This window comes from Gopherus flavomarginatus, chromosome 13 (assembly GCF_025201925.1).
Source record: "Gopherus flavomarginatus isolate rGopFla2 chromosome 13, rGopFla2.mat.asm, whole genome shotgun sequence".
NCBI lineage: Eukaryota > Metazoa > Chordata > Testudines > Testudinidae > Gopherus > Gopherus flavomarginatus.
In genome coordinates, this window is record NC_066629.1 from 932,815 (window position 1) to 950,884 (window position 18,070).

At 56.4% G+C, this 18,070-nt stretch overlaps 1 protein-coding gene across 1 annotated transcript in view; it reads left to right on the forward strand.

Moving 5' to 3' along the window:
- Positions 1-7,140: 7,140 nt before the first annotated feature.
- LOC127033511 (chromosome-associated kinesin KIF4-like) overlaps positions 7,141-18,070 on the forward strand; it is a 39,403-nt gene continuing 28,473 nt past the window's right edge. Inside the window, exons 1-5 of the mRNA XM_050921467.1 lie at positions 7,141-7,187; positions 11,088-11,256; positions 13,290-13,397; positions 13,793-13,870; positions 14,772-14,924. Coding sequence (XP_050777424.1) covers positions 7,141-7,187; positions 11,088-11,256; positions 13,290-13,397; positions 13,793-13,870; positions 14,772-14,924 — 555 coding nt within the window. The remainder of the gene's footprint in view (positions 7,188-11,087; positions 11,257-13,289; positions 13,398-13,792; positions 13,871-14,771; positions 14,925-18,070) is intronic.

Sequence of the window (18,070 nt, forward strand, 5' to 3'; positions counted from 1 at the left end):
TTGGTTGTCCAAAAAGAATTTGATGTGGCTGGATCTTAGTTCTCAGCCTGTCACTACTGCGAATGGCAGCTAAGATTAGAGGTAGTTTCTCAGGCCAGTCCTTACCAGTATGGTTTATTACTTTTCGCAGTGCCTCTTTAATAGTGCATTTCATCCTTTCCACCTGGCCAGAGGACTGGGGTCGGTATAGGATGTGGAATTTCTGGGTGATCCCTAGGACTTGTAACATCATTGTGAAAATTTGCCCCACAAATGCACTTCCATTATCTGAGTCTATAACCTCAGGGGTTCCATATCTGCACAACACTTCGGTGAAGAGTTTTAGCTGCAGTCCTAGCACTGTTATCCCTAGTGGGGAATGCTCCCACCCATCCTGAAAATGAATCTATAATAACCAACAAATATTGGAATCCTTCTTTACTTCTAGGCAACTTATCAATAAAATCCATCTGTATTCTGTGCCATGGTCCCAACCGTCTCTGGTGCATCATTGGTTGCCAGTGAGGGAGACGAGCTTTGACTTTGCACAGCGCGCACAATTTTGCACCCATGTTTTTCCATCATCCTCCACCCCTTGCCAGTCTGCTACCTGCCTTAGCCTTCTTAAGGTCCCTTCTGTCCCCTCATGCATGAAGTGATGTGCCACGCTAATCAGCTCCTGCCGTTCCGTTTTTCCTGGAGTTTGCTGCCATGGTCACTCACATCGCTAAATAGCAGCAGAGTATCAGAAATGAGCTCCCTAGCGGTTCTGGCAATAGCATCGGCTGGCCTGTTCCACGTGGTCTCTCATCACTCGATCAGTGACTCCCTGTAATTCGGGTGCTGCACAGGTAGCCATGAGGCGTTTAAGCTCAGAGACTGTTAAATCTTTTCTGCTTGCCAATTGCAGCACACGCAGAGCCCATTTTGAGAAATTTTCCAAGTTAAGGGGTCCAAGCATTTTTGCCATCTGATATGGAGACGATTGTAGTAGCTGTGCTAGTCCCTGCAGCTGTGTCTGTTTCTGTTACAGTAATTCTGTTAACGGCTGCAACTGGCCCCTGGGGCTCAGGATTGCTGCTCTGGATCTCTCTTTCCCAGCCCTCGCTAGATTCCCTCGGGGCATCTTTCCAGTCAGGGACGTCCCTCTGGGGATCAAAGTCCCACTCTCCTGCCGTCACTGCTGCTATCTGGCGGTTTGCGAATCCAAGCCTTTGTTTAAGGTGCTGGATAAGGGACTCGCATCGGCTGTGATTAGCGGGGAGAGTTTTACTTTGTTCTATGGTTAACCTCTTTACCATGCCCTGCAATACTTGATTTTCTTTTTCTGTTTTTGCCTTTTCCTTGACCTGTTCCTCTAGCCTCTTCTCTCTTTCTTTGCCCTCCCTGATTGCCTCCCGGAGAGGGTCTAACTGGCTTTGCACCCCCATCGCTATCGCTTTCCATTTTTCTGCCTCTTTTTCCATATGAGTGAGTTTTTCGTGCAGGGAGGTATTCTCCTCCTGGCAGGATGCCAAGCGGGAGTATAAATCCCTGCATGAGTCCCACAAAAGCCAGATTGCTGCGGAATCCCTTTTAGGCTGAATGGGCTTGTACAGGATTATAACCGTGCCAGCCTATCCTCCAAATCTGAAATAGTCCACTCATTTTCCAGCCCCCCGTCAGTCCACGGGCTGTGTCCAAACCTCTGTAGTACTTCTTTAAAGGGTGTGGGTTCTTGTACAAAAGACAGCGTTCCCTGTTTCTCTCTAAAGATGTCTTTAGACTGTGTCTTCTTAAACATTTTCCCTAACAAGTGTGTCATAACCAACTACAGCACAAGAAACCGAACTGATAAATATCAAAACACTATAACCTCCAATTCCTAAAGGAGTGACTTACAAATAGCAATTTTCCCTTTTTAACTCCTGGTAGAGCAAGTTTACAACCAATGTCCAAACCTAAACTCCTATTTCCTTCAGAGATTATGTGGTTCCTATAGTGCCAGGCTTACTAAAGCTGGTGATGTGCACACCAGATTTTATAGTAACTGTGGAGTCTATGCTTGCTCCCCCTTTGCATTCAGTTCTACATGACCTCATCCCCCACAGCTCTGACCCCAAGCTCTGAGCCTAGCCCCTCTGAGCTGGACACCCACCAACCCCATCCTCATCCACCCAACCCCTGACCCCCAGCTCCGAGCTGAGCCCCTCTGAGCCGGACACTCACCAACCCCATCCCCATGACCTCTGACCCCCAGTTCCGAGCCAAGCCCCTCTGAGTCAGGCACCCCCTGACCCCCAGCTCCGAGCCCAGACCCTCTGAGCTGGGCACCCCCTGACCCGATCCCCCCCAGCCCTGACCCCCAGCTCTGAGCACAGCCCTTCTAAGCTGGCCACTCCCCGAACCCATCCCCCACAGCCCTGACCTCCAGCTCTGAGCCCAGCCCCTCTGAGCCGGACACCCCCTCGACCCCATCCCCCACAGCCCTGACCCCCAGCTCTGAGCCTAGCCCCTCTGAGCCGGGCACCCTCCAACCCCATCCCCCACAGCTTTGACCCCAAGCTCTGAGCCCAACCCCTCTGAGCCGGGCACCCCCCAGCTCCAACCCCTTTCCCCACAGCCCTGACCCCCAGCTCTGAGCCCAGCCCCTCTGAACCGGACATTCCCCCGACCCCATCCCCCACAGCCCTGACTCACAACTCTGAGCCCAGCCCGCCTGAGCTGCGCGCTCCCCAGCCCCAACCCCTTTCCCCACAGCCCTGACCCCCAACTCTGAGCCCAGCCCCTCTGAGCTGGGCACCCCCCGAACCCATCCTCATCCCTCACAGCCCTGACCCCCAGCTCCGAGCCCAGCCCATCTGAGCCGGACACCCCCTCGACCCCATCCCCCACAGCCCTGACCCCCAGCTCTGAGCCTAGCCCCTCTGAGCCGGGCACCCCCCCGACCCCATCCCCCACAGCCCTGACCCCCAGCTCTGAGTCCAACCCCTCTGAGCCAGGTACCCCCCAGCCCCAACCCCTTTCCCCACAACCCTGACCCCCAGCTCTGAGCCCAGTCTCTCTGAGCCAGGCACCCCCCAACCCCATCCCCATCCCCATGACCCACAGCTCCGAGCCCAGCACCTCTGAGCCAGACACCCCCTGACCCCCAGCTCCAAGCCCAGACCCTCTGAGCTGGGCACCCTCCGACCCCATCCCCATCCCCCCGCCCCCTAACCCTCAGCTCTGAGCCCAGCACCTCCGAGCCGGAAACCCCCTGACCCCCAGCTCCGAGCCCAGACCCTCTGAGCTGGGCACCCCCCTCACCCCATCCCCCCTAGCCCTGACCCCCAGCTCCGAGCACAGCCCTTTTGAGCTGGCCACCCCCTGACGCCATCCCCATCCCCCCGACCTCTGAACCCAGTTCCGAGCCCAGCCCCTCTGAGCCGGGCACCCCTCGACACCATCCCCATCCCCCCGACCTCTGACCCAAGTTCCGAGCACAGCCCCTCTGAGCCAGCCAACCCCCTGACCACATCCCCATCCCCACCAGCCCAGACCTCCAGCTCCGAGCCCAGCCCCTCTGAGTCAGCCACCTCCCTGATCCCATCCCCATGACCCCTGAGCCCAGCGCCTCTGAGGCAGACACCCCGTGACCCCATCCCCCCAGCCCTGACTGCCAGCTCCAAGCAGGGCCGGCGCTTCCATTTAGGTGACCTAGGCGGTCGCCTAGGGCACCAGGATTTGGGAGGGCGGCATTTTGCTGCCGGTGGTGGCAATTCGGTGGTGGCGGTCCTTCCGTGCTCTGGGTCGGTGGCAGCAATTCTGAAGTGGGTCCTCCACTCGCTCCAGGACCTGCCGTTGAAGTGCCCCAAAGACTGGGAGCGTGGCAGGACCCCCGCCTAGGACGCCAAAAACCCTGGCACCGCTCCTGGCTCCGAGCCCAGCTCTTCTGAGCTGGGCAGACCCCATCCCCATCCCCCCGACCCCTGACCCCCAGCTCTGAGCCCAGCCCCTCTGAGCCAGCCACCCCCCGAAGCCCTCCTCATCCTCCCCCAGCCCTGACCCCCATCTCTGAGCCCAGCCCCTCTGATCTGAGCAACTCCTGTCCCCCAGCTCTGAGCCCAGCCTCTGTGAACCGGACACCCCCTCGACCCCATCCCCCATAGCCCTGACCCCCAGCTCTGAGCCCAGCCCCTCTGAGCCAGGCATCCCCCCAACCCCTGTGATGAAATAGAAATGTTCTTAATGTTTTCTCTCAATACGGTGTTGGTGGCTCAGTGTCCCCTAGGCAGTTCTTAAGTATCTGGCAGAGCAAAGGGCCAGTGCCCCTAAATGCCTGAACCTCTGTCTGCAAGCAACTGATGGCCTGGGCCCCTCCCCTGCAAAGGTGCCAGCTGAAGGTGTTGGAGACAAAGAGATCAGGTGACCTCCTGGCCCGGGAAAGGGGCTGAGCAGAGAGGAGAGGCTGGAGGGGGTGGTTAGTCTGGAGCTGGCTGGAAACAGGGAGTGAAGTGCAGAGGTGGAGGTCTGGTTCACTGCCCCCCAGAATGGACCCAGCCGAGGGATCCGGTTCGCTGTATCTACAAGCTCTGTTTTAGACCCTGTTCCTGTCATCGAATAAACCTCTGTTTTCCTGGCTGGCTGAGAGTCACGTCTGACTGCAAAGTGGGGGTGCAGGACCCTGTGGCTTCCTCAGGACCCCGCCTGGGTGGGCTCGCTGTGGGAAGCACCCGGAGGGGCAGAGGATGCTGAATGCTCCAAAGAGACCCAGGAGGTGAAGCCATGTGAGCTTCTTGCCCTGAACAAATCTGCTCCAAGGGAGAGGAGGCTCCCCAAAGTCCTGCCTGGCTTGGTGGGGAGCAGTTCCAGAGCATCGCCAGGTGACTCTGTGACAACCCCATCCCCCCCATCCCTGACCCCCCAGTTCCAAGCCCAGCCCCTCTGAACCGTCCGCCCCCCAACCCCATCCCCCCCAGCCCTTTCCTCCAGCTCTGAGCCCAGCCCCTCTGAGTCGGGCACCCCTCGACCCCCAGCTCCAAGCTCAACTCCTCTGAGCCAGAACCCCCCCGAACCCATCCCCTTCCCCCCCAGCCCTAACCTCCAGCTCTGAGCCCAGCCACTCTGAGCCAGCGACCCCTGACCCCATCTGCATTCCCCCGAGCCCTGACCCCCAGCTCCGAGCACAGCAGCTCTGAGCTGGGTCCCCCTGAACCCATCCCCCTCAGCCCTGACCCCTAGCTCTGAGCCCAGCTTCTCTGAGCCGCGCAACACCCCAATCCCATCGCCTCAGCCCTGATCCCCAGCTCTGAGCCCAGCCTCTCTGAGCCAGACACCTCCTGACCTCCAGCTCCGAGCCCAGCCCCCCTGAGCTGTCCGCCCTCGACCCCTGACCCCCAGCTCTGAGCCCAGCCCCTCTGACCCAGACACCCCCTTACCTACAGCTCCAAGCCCAGCCCCTCTGAGCGAGACACTCCTTGAAACCCAGCTCCGAGCGCAGCCCCCCTGAGCTGTCTGCCCCCGACGCCTGACCCCCGACCCCTGACCTGCCACTCCGAGCCCAGCCCCTCTGAGCCAGACACCCCCTGACTTACAGCTCCTAGCCAAGCCCCTCTGAGCCAAACACCCCCTGACCCCATCCCCATCCTCCCCCAGCCCTGAACCCCATCGCCGAGCCAAGCCCCTCTGAGCTGGGCACCCCCTGACCTCCAGCTCCGAGTCCAGCCCCCCTGAGCTGTCCGCCCCCGACCCCAGCCCCCCGACCCCTGACCCCCAGCTCTGAGCCTAGCCCCTCTGAGCTGGGCCCCTCCTGATCCCCAGTTCCAAGCCCAGTCCCTCTAAGCCGGGCACCCCCTGACCCCCAGCTCCGAGTCCAGCCCCCCTGAGCCGTCCGCCCCCTGACCCCTGACCCCCGACCCCTGACCCCCAGCTCTGAGCCCAGCCCCTCTGAGCCAGACACCCCCCGAACCCATTGCCCCCCAGGATTGACGCCCAGCTCCGAGTCCAGCCCCTCTGAGCCGACCACCCGCCGACACCATCCCCATCCCCCGACCCGTGAACCCCAGCTCTGAGCCCAGCCCCTCTGAGCTAGACACCCCCTAACCCCCAGCTTCGAGCCCAGCCCCTCTGAGCCATCTGCCCTCGACCCCATCCCCCCGACCCCTGACCCCCTGCTCCGAGCCCAGCACCTCTGAGCCAGTCACCCCCCGAACCCATCCCCATCCTCCTCCAGCCCTGACCCCCAGCTCCGAGCCCAGCCCCTCTGAGCCAGGCACCCCCCCGACCCCATCCCCATCCCCCCAACCCCCAGCTCCGAGCCCAGCACCTCTGAGCTGGATACCCCCCCAACCCCATCCCCCCCACACCCATGACCACCAGCTCTGAACCCAGCCCCTCTGAACCAGGCACCCCTCCAACCCCACCACCCCCACAGCCCTGAGCCCAGCCCCTTTGAGCCGGGCACCCCCCAACCCAGAGCCCAGCTCCCCACCCAACCTTGGGTAACAGCAACTACCCCCAAGCAGCGACAGGCCATTGGCACCAACCATCACCATCACCCAGCAACAGCCCATTATGTAATTGCAAATGTATACATACCAGTAAAGCATTTAATGTTTTAAAATAATGTATTTGGTGTATTTTCAAATTATTATAAGTTAATTTTTGAATGTATTTCCCTAGTTAATTTTTACATTTCCAAATACATGTTACTATAGTATTGCAACTTTTTTTTATGGAAGGGGCCCCCAAAATTGCTTTGCCCCAGGCCCCCTGAATCCTCTGGTGGCCCGGCCCAGGGTGTGTGTGAGGAGCCGGGGAGGGAGGCAAGCGGGGTCCCCTGGAGCCGAGCCTGGGCTGTGGCGGCAGCGAGAGGGGCTCCCGGAGTGTGTGAGGGAGGTGAGCGGCCGGCTGGGCTCATCGGTGCTGAGCAGGTAGCCCCGCAGCCGGAGATCCTCGCCTTCCTGCTCTCCACGGCTGGGCCGGGGCACTGTGAGGCTGAAAAGCAGCAGGTCCGGGGGGCTCTCCAGGTCCCCGGCTGCCAGCATGTTGGGGGTGAGGGCGGTCAGCACGAACTGATCCATCTTGGCCGCCAGCAGCACCACAAAGCCCAAGGAGGGGGCCGTGTTCTCCGCGCCATCCCGCAATCGCACCGCCACCTGGAAGTACTCCCGCTCCACGCCACCCAGCAGCTCCACCCGCATGGGGACAGAGTCGCAGCTGGGCCAGGGCTCTGTTGCCGTGTGCAGGTAGCGGATCTCGCGTTTGGGGGGAAGCCCAGTGCTGGGGCAGCAGGGGGTGTGGGTGGGGGGGGCACTGGTGGGCAGGGGGAGAGTTCAGGGCTGGAGGGGGCAGCCAACATTTTTTTACTTGGGACAGCAAAATACCTAGAGCCGGCCCTGGGCAGAGACAACCGGCTGACCCTCGTCGAGCAGGCCAGAACCCACCGAAGCGCATCAAGGAGAGAGAGAAGACTGGAAGATAACTTATGCCCATCATGAATGTACCATCTGCTGATCAACCTGAGGAATGTTATCCCAATCCCAAATTCAGCATGATGAAGCAACTTCCATCGACATACATCGAGGCAAAGACCTATAAGAACAGGACCAGGGGACTGTGATCTTTGAGTCTGGTTCTGCAACCACCCTCCAGGAGCATCAGCTGCGCATCTAACAACAGCTTGGCTCCAATCTCATGTCCAGGGCACCTGGCCAGTGACTTGGCACGAGCAACTGAAGGCTGGTAACTATAACTGATCATTGCAGAACCTGTGTGAATGTATGCATGTAATAATCATCTGTTTTATTTGCAATTAACGTGGCGTTATAAGATCCCGTTGGTATTATTTTATTAGGATAACATTGTAGGCTACTTAAGTCTGCATTTGTTACTGTGCTAATCTAAATATGTACAAAATGAAGAAACAAAAATTGAAGAGTCAGGCATCCGGGAAGACGACTGGCAGAGCAGGAGAAAGCAGGAAGCCAAATCAAGCAGAGAATGAAACAATGCTCAGGGAGTATCTAAGGAAGAGGAGTTTAAAAGAATAGTGGGGAGAGGCCCCAGCAGAAGGGAAGTAGCAGCAGAGAGCTTGGGAGCACAGGGCCGGCTTTAGGAACTGCGGGGCCCAATTCGAACATTTTCGGTGGGGCCCTGGCAGGGATGACTTTAAAAAAAGTGGGAAAAAAAAAGCCTTTCATTTCTGTCATGTATTATTTACTTTCCATAACTATATGAATAATAAAATTATATATTATATACCTTGCATCATATATGCTGTTGATTGGCTATTAATGACGGCCGTTTCACATGTGTGGGTCCCCGCCACTCCCTGGGGGTGTGCACATGTGTTGGTCCCAGCTGCTCCCTGCCCCCCTCATTGAAGCAGGTGTGCAGGGTTACTGCCCTGGAAACTGCATGGCAGCAGTGGACATGGGGCTGGCTGGAGGCAGGGCAGGGGCTGACTGGAGGTAGGGTCTGACTGCAGGCAGGGCAAGGGGTGTGGGGCTGGTTGGAGACAGGGGGTGTGGGGCGGGCTAGCTTCAGGCAGGGCTGCAGGGGGGTGCATCAGGGGTTTGCAGGGCTGAGGACAGAGGAGTGCGGGACTGGCTGGCTTCAGGCAGTGGGGTGCAGCAGGGGTTGACTGGAGATAGGGCAGGGGGTGCAGGCTGGGCAGGGTGTGCAGGGCTGGTGCGGGCAGCAGTGTGTGTGGGGCTGGCTGGCTTTGGGCAGGGCTGCAGGGGTGTGTGGCAGGAGACAGGACAGGGGGTTGGCAGGGGTTGGCTGTGGGCAAGGGGTGCAGAGCTGGCTGCAGGCAGGGGGGGCTGGACTGGTGTGGGCAGGTCAGGGGGTGCAGCAGAGGCAGCTGGAACCCCAGCCCTTTAAATATCCCCCAAACCTCCTTCTACCCCACCCCGGACCTTTTAAATAGCGGTGGGAGCGCTGGGGAATGCATGGGGGAGGCGGGGCTCCGGCGGTTATTTAAAGGACCAGGGTGGCAGAGGCAGCTGGAGCCCCGGGCCCTTTAAATAGCCCCCGGAGCCCCTCATTGCCCCAGGGCTCTGGGGGCTATTTAAAGGACCCAGAGCTCCAGCCGGGGTCGCGGGGCTTGCCACGATCTGGCTGGAGCTCCAGACGGGAGAGCGGGGCTTGCCGCACTCCGGCTGGAGCGTGGCAAGCCCCACGGCCTCGCTCTCCCAGCCGGAGAGCGGCAAAGCCCCACTGACCTGCTCTCCCGGCTGGAGCCGCGACCAGAGCACGGCAAGCTCCACTGCCCTGCTCTCCCGGCTGGAGCCCCGGCTGGAGCGCAGCAAGCCCCACCGCCTCGGCTGGAGCTCTAGCTGGGAGAGCGGGGCCGTGCCGCGCTCCCGCCGGTGCTTCGCTCAAAGGAGCGGGAGCATGGAAGGTCCCGGAGCAGACCGCAGCCGGGGACCAGAGTAAGTGAAAAAAAAATTTAAAAGGTGCCTAAGGGGCGGGGCCCTCTTAGGCGCGGGGCCCGATTCCCTGGAATCGGCCAAATTGGCCTAAAGCCGGCCCTGTGGGAGCAGTAAAACCCCCTTGGAAAAGCGTAACCCCTTTTGAATGGTGGCATTTTCCAGTGTACTAGCCCCTGAGTACTTAGGCAGATTTGTATGTACCTGCTCCAGTGATTAAAGGAGCAGCAGAGAGGTCTGGAAAAAAATGAAGCAACCCATAGAGGAGCCAGCGGGCCAATGGAAACGGGGAAGCAGGGAGAGGCCCAGGCCTCACAGGAATCCCAGCACAACTATTAAATGGCTCTGACTTGACTTCTTTAGAGAAACCGCAGCTCCGTCCCACACGGGCACTAGGCTATAGAAATAGCACCTGGGCTTCAATTCCTTGTGGGTGGAGAATAATGGAGGGCTGTTGTGACCCCCCCAATGCTACAGCCCGGCTCTAGAGTTCCTAGCAATGTGGCAGAGGGGTTGAGCTCCTTGGGGCGCAGAACAGGGACTGCAAAAACCTCTTCCGGGTCAGCCCCTGCCCCATGGCTGCTGGGTCCCCAGAGGACAGGAGGAAGCTACTCACGCAGGTGAGCCTGGCTGGGGCAGGTGTGATGGAGTAGGGACTGTCTGTATGGGGGATGGGAGAACCGGGGTGGACTTTAGGTGAGAGACAGGACCTAGGTCTATAACCTGAGCCAGGTAGGGAGAGAGGGGTGTCAGCGCCTTTTGCCCGGGAAGCCGGACAAAGGAGGGACAGAGGAAGGGACCGGCTGGAGGGGTGTTAGTTTTAGTTTCGGTTTTGGGCTGGGTGGTTGGAATTCAGGGAATCCTAAGCTGGGATCCGAACACCCTGAACCCCCAGAAGGACTTGATTGGGGGGTCCTGGTTGTGCCTCCAAATGCTGCTGTAACCTGCATTCCTGTTGTCCAATAAACCTTCTGTTCTACCAGCTGGCTGAGAGTCACTGAGAGTCCCAGGAAGAGGGGTGCAGGGCCGGACTCCCCCACCCTGCGTGACAGCAGGCAGCAGGCTGTGCTGTCAGAACTGCGCATGCTCAGGCCAAGCTTTGCAATGGAACCCGGCCCTCATCAAACCCCAAGGGATTCATCCAGCGCCGAGCACACGCGCTCTGTGCCGGTGACGGATGGGCCAGGTGCCCACGTTGATTCCAAAGCCGCGTCCTTGTAGGACTCGGGAGCCCTGGGCTCAGCTCTGTGGCTGGCCTGCTGGGTGCCCTTGGGCAAAGCGCGCCTCCCTGCCTCAGTTTCCCCACCTCTACCATGGGAGCCCGGAGCTGGATGGTGAAGCCAGCTGAGGGCGGGGTGGAAACCCAGCCCATCTCCCACTGCTGGGAAGGGGCAGGCTCAGCCCATGCCTGCCCCAGGGCTCTCCTGGTGCTACCGGCCCCTCTTGGGGAGGGGGGGACACCGGGGCAGCGTCAGTGCAATGTGCAGCCACCAAGGCCGGCTCCTGACGGGCTGGGGGAGGGGAGGCGGGAACCCCCCGGGGGAGGGGCCCGGAGAGCAGCGGGACCAGGGCTGCCTGACAACCCCCCTTGGATGCTGGGGCTCCGCCCCCTGGTCCCCTGGCACCGCCCCACGAGGAGGGCGCGAGGCTGGGGGCGGAGTAACGGGCGGGAGGAGGCGGGTGGGAGCGGGCGCGGCTGCTCGGGGTTTGCAGTGGGGGAGGGGCCGGAGCTTTCCCCTCGCGCTCCGATTGGTCAGGGCTCTGTCTCCGCTGCCCATTGGCTGTGTCGGGAGCGGCTGGTGTTCCAGGGGCGTCACGTGGCCGCGAGGCGCTCGGGAGGTGGGTGCTGAGCAGCTCGTGGTGCGGCCTGGAGCGCGAGCGGGTAAACTAGGGGGGGGCCCTCAACTGCCCCCAAAAGCCTCCAACCCCCGTCCCCAAATATCCCTCCGGCCCCCAATGCCTCCCACCCCCCTTTTACCTCCCCAAATGCCCCCAACCCCCAACTGCCCCCACCCGCCTTTTACCCCTGCCCCCCCATTGCCTCCAACCCCTGCCTCCAAATATCCCTCTGGCCCCCAATGCCTCCCACCCCCCTTTTATCTCCCCAAACACCCCCGACCCCCAAGTGCCCTCACCTGCCTTTTACCTCTGACTCCAAATATCTCTCTGGCCCCCAATGCCTCCCACCCCCTTTTTACCTCCCCAAATACCCCTGACCCCCAAGTGCCCCCACCTGCCATTTACCCCGCCCCCGCAATGCCTCCAACCCCTGCCCCCAAATATCCCTCCAGCCCCCAATGCCTCCCACTGCCCTTTTACCTCCCCAAATACTCCTGGGCCCCCATTGCCTCCCAACCCCTTCTACCCCTGCCCTCAAATACCCCTGGGCCCCCATTGCCTCCCAACCCCTTCTACCTCTGCCCCCAAATACCCCCCCTGGCCCCTACTGCCTCCCACCCCCTTCTACCCTCACCCCCAAATACCCTCAGAATCCCAATGCTTCCAACCCCTGCCCCCAAACACCCCCCGGCCCCCCAAGTGCCTCCATCCCCTTGTACCCCTGCCCCCAAATGCCCCCTGGCCCCTACTGCCTCCCACCACCTTCTACCCTGCCCCCAGATACCCCCCTTCCCCCCCAATGCTTCCAACCCCCTCCCCCAAATATCCCTCCAGCCAAGAAAAGGTCACTCATGAAGGAAGCATAAATGGAGTGGAGGAGGAGGAAACCAGACTAGTAGAGGATCAAGGAGAGAGTTACAAACTGCAGGCAGGTTAGAAGTAGATGTCAAGTCCAAGAAGACTGGAGACAAATGAGGTAGGTGGGGTCAGGAGAGATCTGAAGACTGGGGGAGACAGTGACATGCCAAAATGCAGAAACAAAGGTAATAGCCAATGATGGAGTCATTCTAGTAACTATTGTCAGTGCTGCCTGTTCTGTCTGCTTCCACAGTAAAGTGTGGGGGACTGTACCTGATAATGGCTTTCAAGGGTGTCTAGCTTTAAATTTGACTCCAGCACCCTTGTTGCTGATGTCCAGCCCCACTCCTAGGCTGAGGAGAGTGGCACCCATTCTCCCCAGTAGTTGCCTCACTGATGTCTTCCAGCTGGTTTCCTCCAAAGTGGAGGAAAGCAAACTTCACAGCAGCCAGGCACAGAGCAAAGCTAACTGTGCAGATGTGCAGAAACTGTTGCTTGAAGAGCGAAACCAGGTGGCAGAGAGAGAGGCTGAGCTCCAAAGTCAGTTGGTGATGCAGGATCAGCAAGCTCAGGAAAAGGTAAAAGGCAGGGGTGGAGGAGCACCAGGATTACCACTGCATGGCTTCCCTGGGGTTAAACAAATGCATTGGAACTGCTCTGCAGAAAGGTCCCTAGAGGTCTGCCCATGAAGAAGACTTAAGGGCATGATCCTAGAGCCAAGAGAAAAAGGGTTACATGAAAATTAATTTGCAATGTGTCTGAAACAAAAACAAACCCAACCTATTTTCATGAGGCTTCATTGTTCCCTGGCAGGAGACCTGATGTAATTACCCCCTAGGACGTCTCCCCCATCTGTCTTCTGACCTCCATTGCTAACGTTTTAGTGGTGCTAAATGGTCTTGCTGAAGTAGAAACAGACCCATTTTATTCAGCTCCATTCAAAGGCACAAACTTGCTGCAGCTGAACACAAGGTGGTGTTTTCAAGTGGGCCCAGACTACTCTCATGCTGTGGATGGCAAAGAACTAGCTTACTTGTCTCTACAACGTGTCTGCCTACTAGAGATTGCTCACCACCCCATCTCTTCACCTGCCCCCAAACCTCCAGGCCTAATGAGAATGTCAAGACTGCCAGGCATGCCGTAGGGGTTTATCCCCTAAAAGCATGTTTTGTCACTGTCTGCAGCCTTTTCACCTACACTCTGTTAATTTGCCTGTAGGTTTGGTACCTGCTTAGCCAACTGCAGCAGAAAGAAGCAGCAGAGGAGAAGCTGGAGGATTCTCTCACCGAGAACAAGCAACTGCTACTTGAGTGGCTTGAGTTCCAGGTAGATTAGTATTGGAAATTGCTAGGGAAAGAGAGAGTTGGCCAAGCTACTGAAGCAGAGCTTTCCTAGCCTAGCTCCGAGATTGTCCCTATAGGGCAAGGAAGGTGTTAAAAGTTGGGAGATTGTAACATGAGAAGAGGAAATTGTTGGCCTGTTTGGCGAGACAGAGGAACTTAATTAACAGTGTGGCTTGTATTCCTCCTGACCTCAAAACTGAAGGTCTAGTCTCCTGTTGGAGAATGGTGGAGAGGCTACCTCTGTGGAGGTGCAGAGCACTCCTAGGCATTGCACAAGATCTCCTCCTGACTTGAACAATCTGTTGGCAGCACTTTGGAAGCAGTTTCTACCTATCAGACCCTAAATACCCTACAGATTTCATTCTTTCTTGTGAACAGGATGAAGAGCTTGAGAAAATGAGGGAACTTTGTGAGAAGAACCACAAGCTTCTCCAGGAGAATGAGTCCCTCAAACAGGTAGGGAAGGGTGTGTGCACAGCCACCTGGCGGCTTATTGGTCGTAGGGTTTGTTAGGTTTGGCTACTTATGATGCAATGAAATTCATCTTCTTTTCTAACAGAAATTAATACTCCACCAAATTGCCAGCAGATAGAAGCTCCAACACATTCAGCAAATGCCCACTTAGTCCCCAGATTCTCCCTTTGATTATATTCCACCCAAGGTAAACAACTGCATGCTCTCATTGCCACACTTCTCTGTGGCTGATAGGGCTCTGTGTGGATAAAGGTACTGGCTAACAAATTTTTCAAACTTCCCTCTTACACCTGAGTTGCTTTATTGAGCTGCTTTGTTCTGAAGACTGGGGTAGATGCATCATCTGCCCTAGGCAGGCGCCAAGGATTCCCCCCATCCTCCTCTTTAGCAAAGAACTAAAATCCTTTGGGAACCGGTTGGCAGTGTTGCTCCTCTTCTGTCTAAAAGAAGCTGTCACACCTTGTATGTTGGTACAGTTTGCCTTATCCCCACCCACTCAAGCAGGCTGCTTCCTCTGCAGCTCTGCCAGCATTTGCTGAGCCAGGGAACAAGAAACCAGAACTCAAGCCTAACCTATGGCCTGCCAGTATGCTAACCACTAGCTATTGGAAGGAATAATGTGGTGATTTAGGATCACTTGCTGTAGTTGTGTAGCATGGGATAGTGCAAAGTTCTGCAAACTGTTTAAAGATAACAAGCTAAACCAGCTGCTGCTTTGAACGGTTAAAAATTCCTGCCAACCTGATGACTTGGCACCTCCCTGGTCCTGCAGTTCTCTGGCTGTTCAGATAAGCTGGGTGTGATATGCTGCTAGGACTTGGGAGTAGTCCTAAGTCTGACACATTCCTTAGGTGGTCTCAAACCATCTCATTTCCATCTGTAGCCAAAGATTCGCCATCAGACAACTGCAAAACCCCATGCACAGACCCCAGAAATGTCTGAATCTGGGGAGACTGGAGGGGAGATGGAAGAAGCAGAGTGGGTGCCAATAAAAGCAGCCGAAGGATTCAAGAAAAGCCTGTCGGGTATGATCCAGGTGCCTTTCTCTGCTTCCAACTTGGGATACTAGCTCTGACTAGGGACCACTTCCATGTGGCATGATGCTGCCTGGCACATGCAGAATGAAACACAGCTGAACTGGGGGGTTTGCAGTGGCTTTCTGAAGCAAAAGCCACTTGGCCTAGCAGCACTAGAGGGCATTTAGCTGTGGCCAGTCGTACTTTGGATGGATGGTTTGTCTGCCACCCACCTGAACGCTTTAGATAGCGGCAGAAGTAGGAAGTGCTCCAGGGCAGCTGTACTTCCTGCGCATGAAACACGCTTGTAACTCTCTGAACTGTTCTGCTCGTGCATGTGGCTGTTCCAGAGAGAAACTGGCTAGGATCGCAAAGTCCCCCTGCAGATGATCCCAGCTGTGGTGTGATGCAAAAGAAGCTGAGTGGTCGGCTTCTGTGTGTACAGGGCTGCTGACCCAGTGGGGAGAAGATTGGTTTGGAACACTAAGCACTCCCCAGAGAATGGGAAAGGTGGACAGAATGGAAGATGAGTGGGAGATGATAAAGAGGCAAAAATATTGATGACACTGGTACCATGCAGCTTTCTCCACGAGCAGTGATTGGTAACCAATGAAAGACATGCACACAGCTAAGGAATGGCGTTTGGGAGGTGGAGAGATGCAATAAACTTTGTGGGAACTTCCCCTTCCTTGCTGGTTCCTGTAGTGACACCTTGTTCAGGCTCCTGTTCTCCACTAAGATTTTTGAGGGAGAGTCAGTGTGGACGAGGCTTGCATGTGCTGAAGACTTAAGTCAGTAAGAACCAGTGAGCCATTCTAAGCTTGCATTTCCCCAAAGCCCTATGAGGGCTGACTGCCTTCTCCCTCAAATCTATTTTACAGGTACACTTGTGTAAAATCTATATTCTGAGATATATGCAAGCTCCATGCAGGCTCCTCAGCTGATCTGAAGGGTGGGGGCATCCGCTGCTTGGCATCAAAGGGAGTTTGTAATTCTGAACTGCTGGGCTCAAATCTTATTTAAAAACTGAGCCGTTTCAGAACCTCCATTGCAGGTGTGAGAATGGCTGATTGTGCTTCACACTTAGAATTTCAGACTGTGCCACAAAGCCCTTCTACCGCTGAACTGGGCTGTGCATTAGCTTTATCTGGGAGAAACTCTAGTTTCATGCACGGAGATCTGTGAGTGAGACTGGCTGTTGCTGGCATGTGTAATGGGGACATGGAGAGGTCTCAAGCTTGAATTTGACCTGGTGAAGTGGTGAAAGTTATTGTGATGGTGCTGAAACACCAATATTGGGAATGAACATCTACCCCAGGAGATGGCTCAGTGGGTCACATGATCACTTGCATCTCTTTTTGGGGCTAGAGTGGCAGTGAGGTGAGGGGCATGGCAATGTATGCAATTTGGTGTCCAGTCCTAGCACTGCTAAGGAGCCTCTGACTGCTGTGGCTCTCTGGGTACAGGCCAGCAGCAGCGGGACTGTTATTACCTTGAACTCTCTTCTCTTAAAAGCGTTCCTGCCACGGCCGATGTGGAAACAGGCAGTGTGGCTACAGGAAGCAGAAGTGAGGCTGTACCACAGGCTGTCACTGTGATGCAACAAAATGTATCTGCTGGTGAGTACTACTGCATTTGGTGCTCGGACCTTGACGCTGGATGCATCCAACATCTACCCAATAACTTCCGTATAATCTAATTCAGAAAGACGAACATGGGCCTCCACAAACTAGTGGTGCCTATGCACCCAGCTTGACAACGTAAGGTCTATCCCTGTGTTAGAAACGATGGTAAATGTCACTGAGTATAGTCGCCCTGGTGCATCTTGCCATGTTAGTAGTTCCATCTGCTTTGCCAGCCTGCAGGGTTAAAGTATATGAATGTGGGAGTCTTCCTACTGGTCTCCAGCCTTTTGGGCTAACTTGCTGCAACCTGGCAGATGCTTCTCAGAGGATAGGTAATGGCAGCCCCTTCTGCCTGGTAGCTGACATGAACATGTGCCTCTGGTCCAAACTGCAAAAAACGTACTGCACTCCATTTATTCATCGCTTTTTAAAAACATCCGAAGAGGAACTTAGCTGGTTTTAACTGCCTCACAGACCATCCTGATCATTTCTGATTCCAAATAGCAGCCTTATCTGCCTTTTTTGCAACTGAGTTTGACTAGCAGTCTGTTACTGGGAGGCCTCTGCTCCAAACCTCCCACCCTGGTAACCTAGAAAGCAAAATTAGCTGATTTTAGATTGAGTTGATACAAAGAATTTCGAACATCATGGGCGGGGGTGAAAAGGGGGAGGAGGGAAGTACATAATGTCAGTGGCTTTGATTTTTAACTACCTACTTTGCTGCTGTTCACAGGATCCTGATGTACGTAGGGATGAGAGCGAGACTAACAAATTTAGCCTCTTCTTTAAAAGAGATGAGAAAATAGTTTTATTATGCATCATGTCAGTTTTAACTTTCTTTGAAAACTATTCACTGTAGCCATTGACAAACGGTTGGACTGTACCATTTCATGCGAAGAGGAGGTAGTATTTCAGAGAAATGATCCTCTTTTTCCTGTTCCTGTGTGTAGTAGAGTGGTCACCCTGCTCGTGCTCTGAAGGGCTTCAAACAGCCCTGGGAGAGGGCTGTGGCAGGGAAAGTAGCTACTAGGCTGGAAGCAGCTGCAGCTGGGCCATTTGCCAATCAGGCCTCAGCTGGCCCTATATAAGAGGTAATGAGCCAGGAGCTCAGCAGTCTCTGTCTGTTTGTAGAGGGAGAAGGGCCTGGCTGTGGGGAGCTTGAGACAGGGTACCTGAGTGGAGCAGGACTGGGGAAAGGCTGAGGAGCTGGGGAGCTCCAGCCTGGAAAGCCCCAGGCTGCAGCCTAGCATAAGGCCAACAGGTCCTGGGGGTTGCAGAGGGCAGCCCAGGGGGAGGCCAAGGCAGCAGGTCCAAACCCAACCTTGCCAGTGCTGAGTGGCTGATACTGCAGTCTGCCCCAGGGCGTGGGGGCTAGACAATGACTGGCAGTAGCTGTATACTGAGGCAAGAGGGGATAGTGGGTGGGGGTTCCCCGGGGAGGGGAGATCCGAAGACTGAGGGATTATTGCCAGGGGGAAGCGCCCCAGATAACAGGGCACCTTGTCCGGGCAGTGGGATACAGAACTACAGAGGGTGCTCCA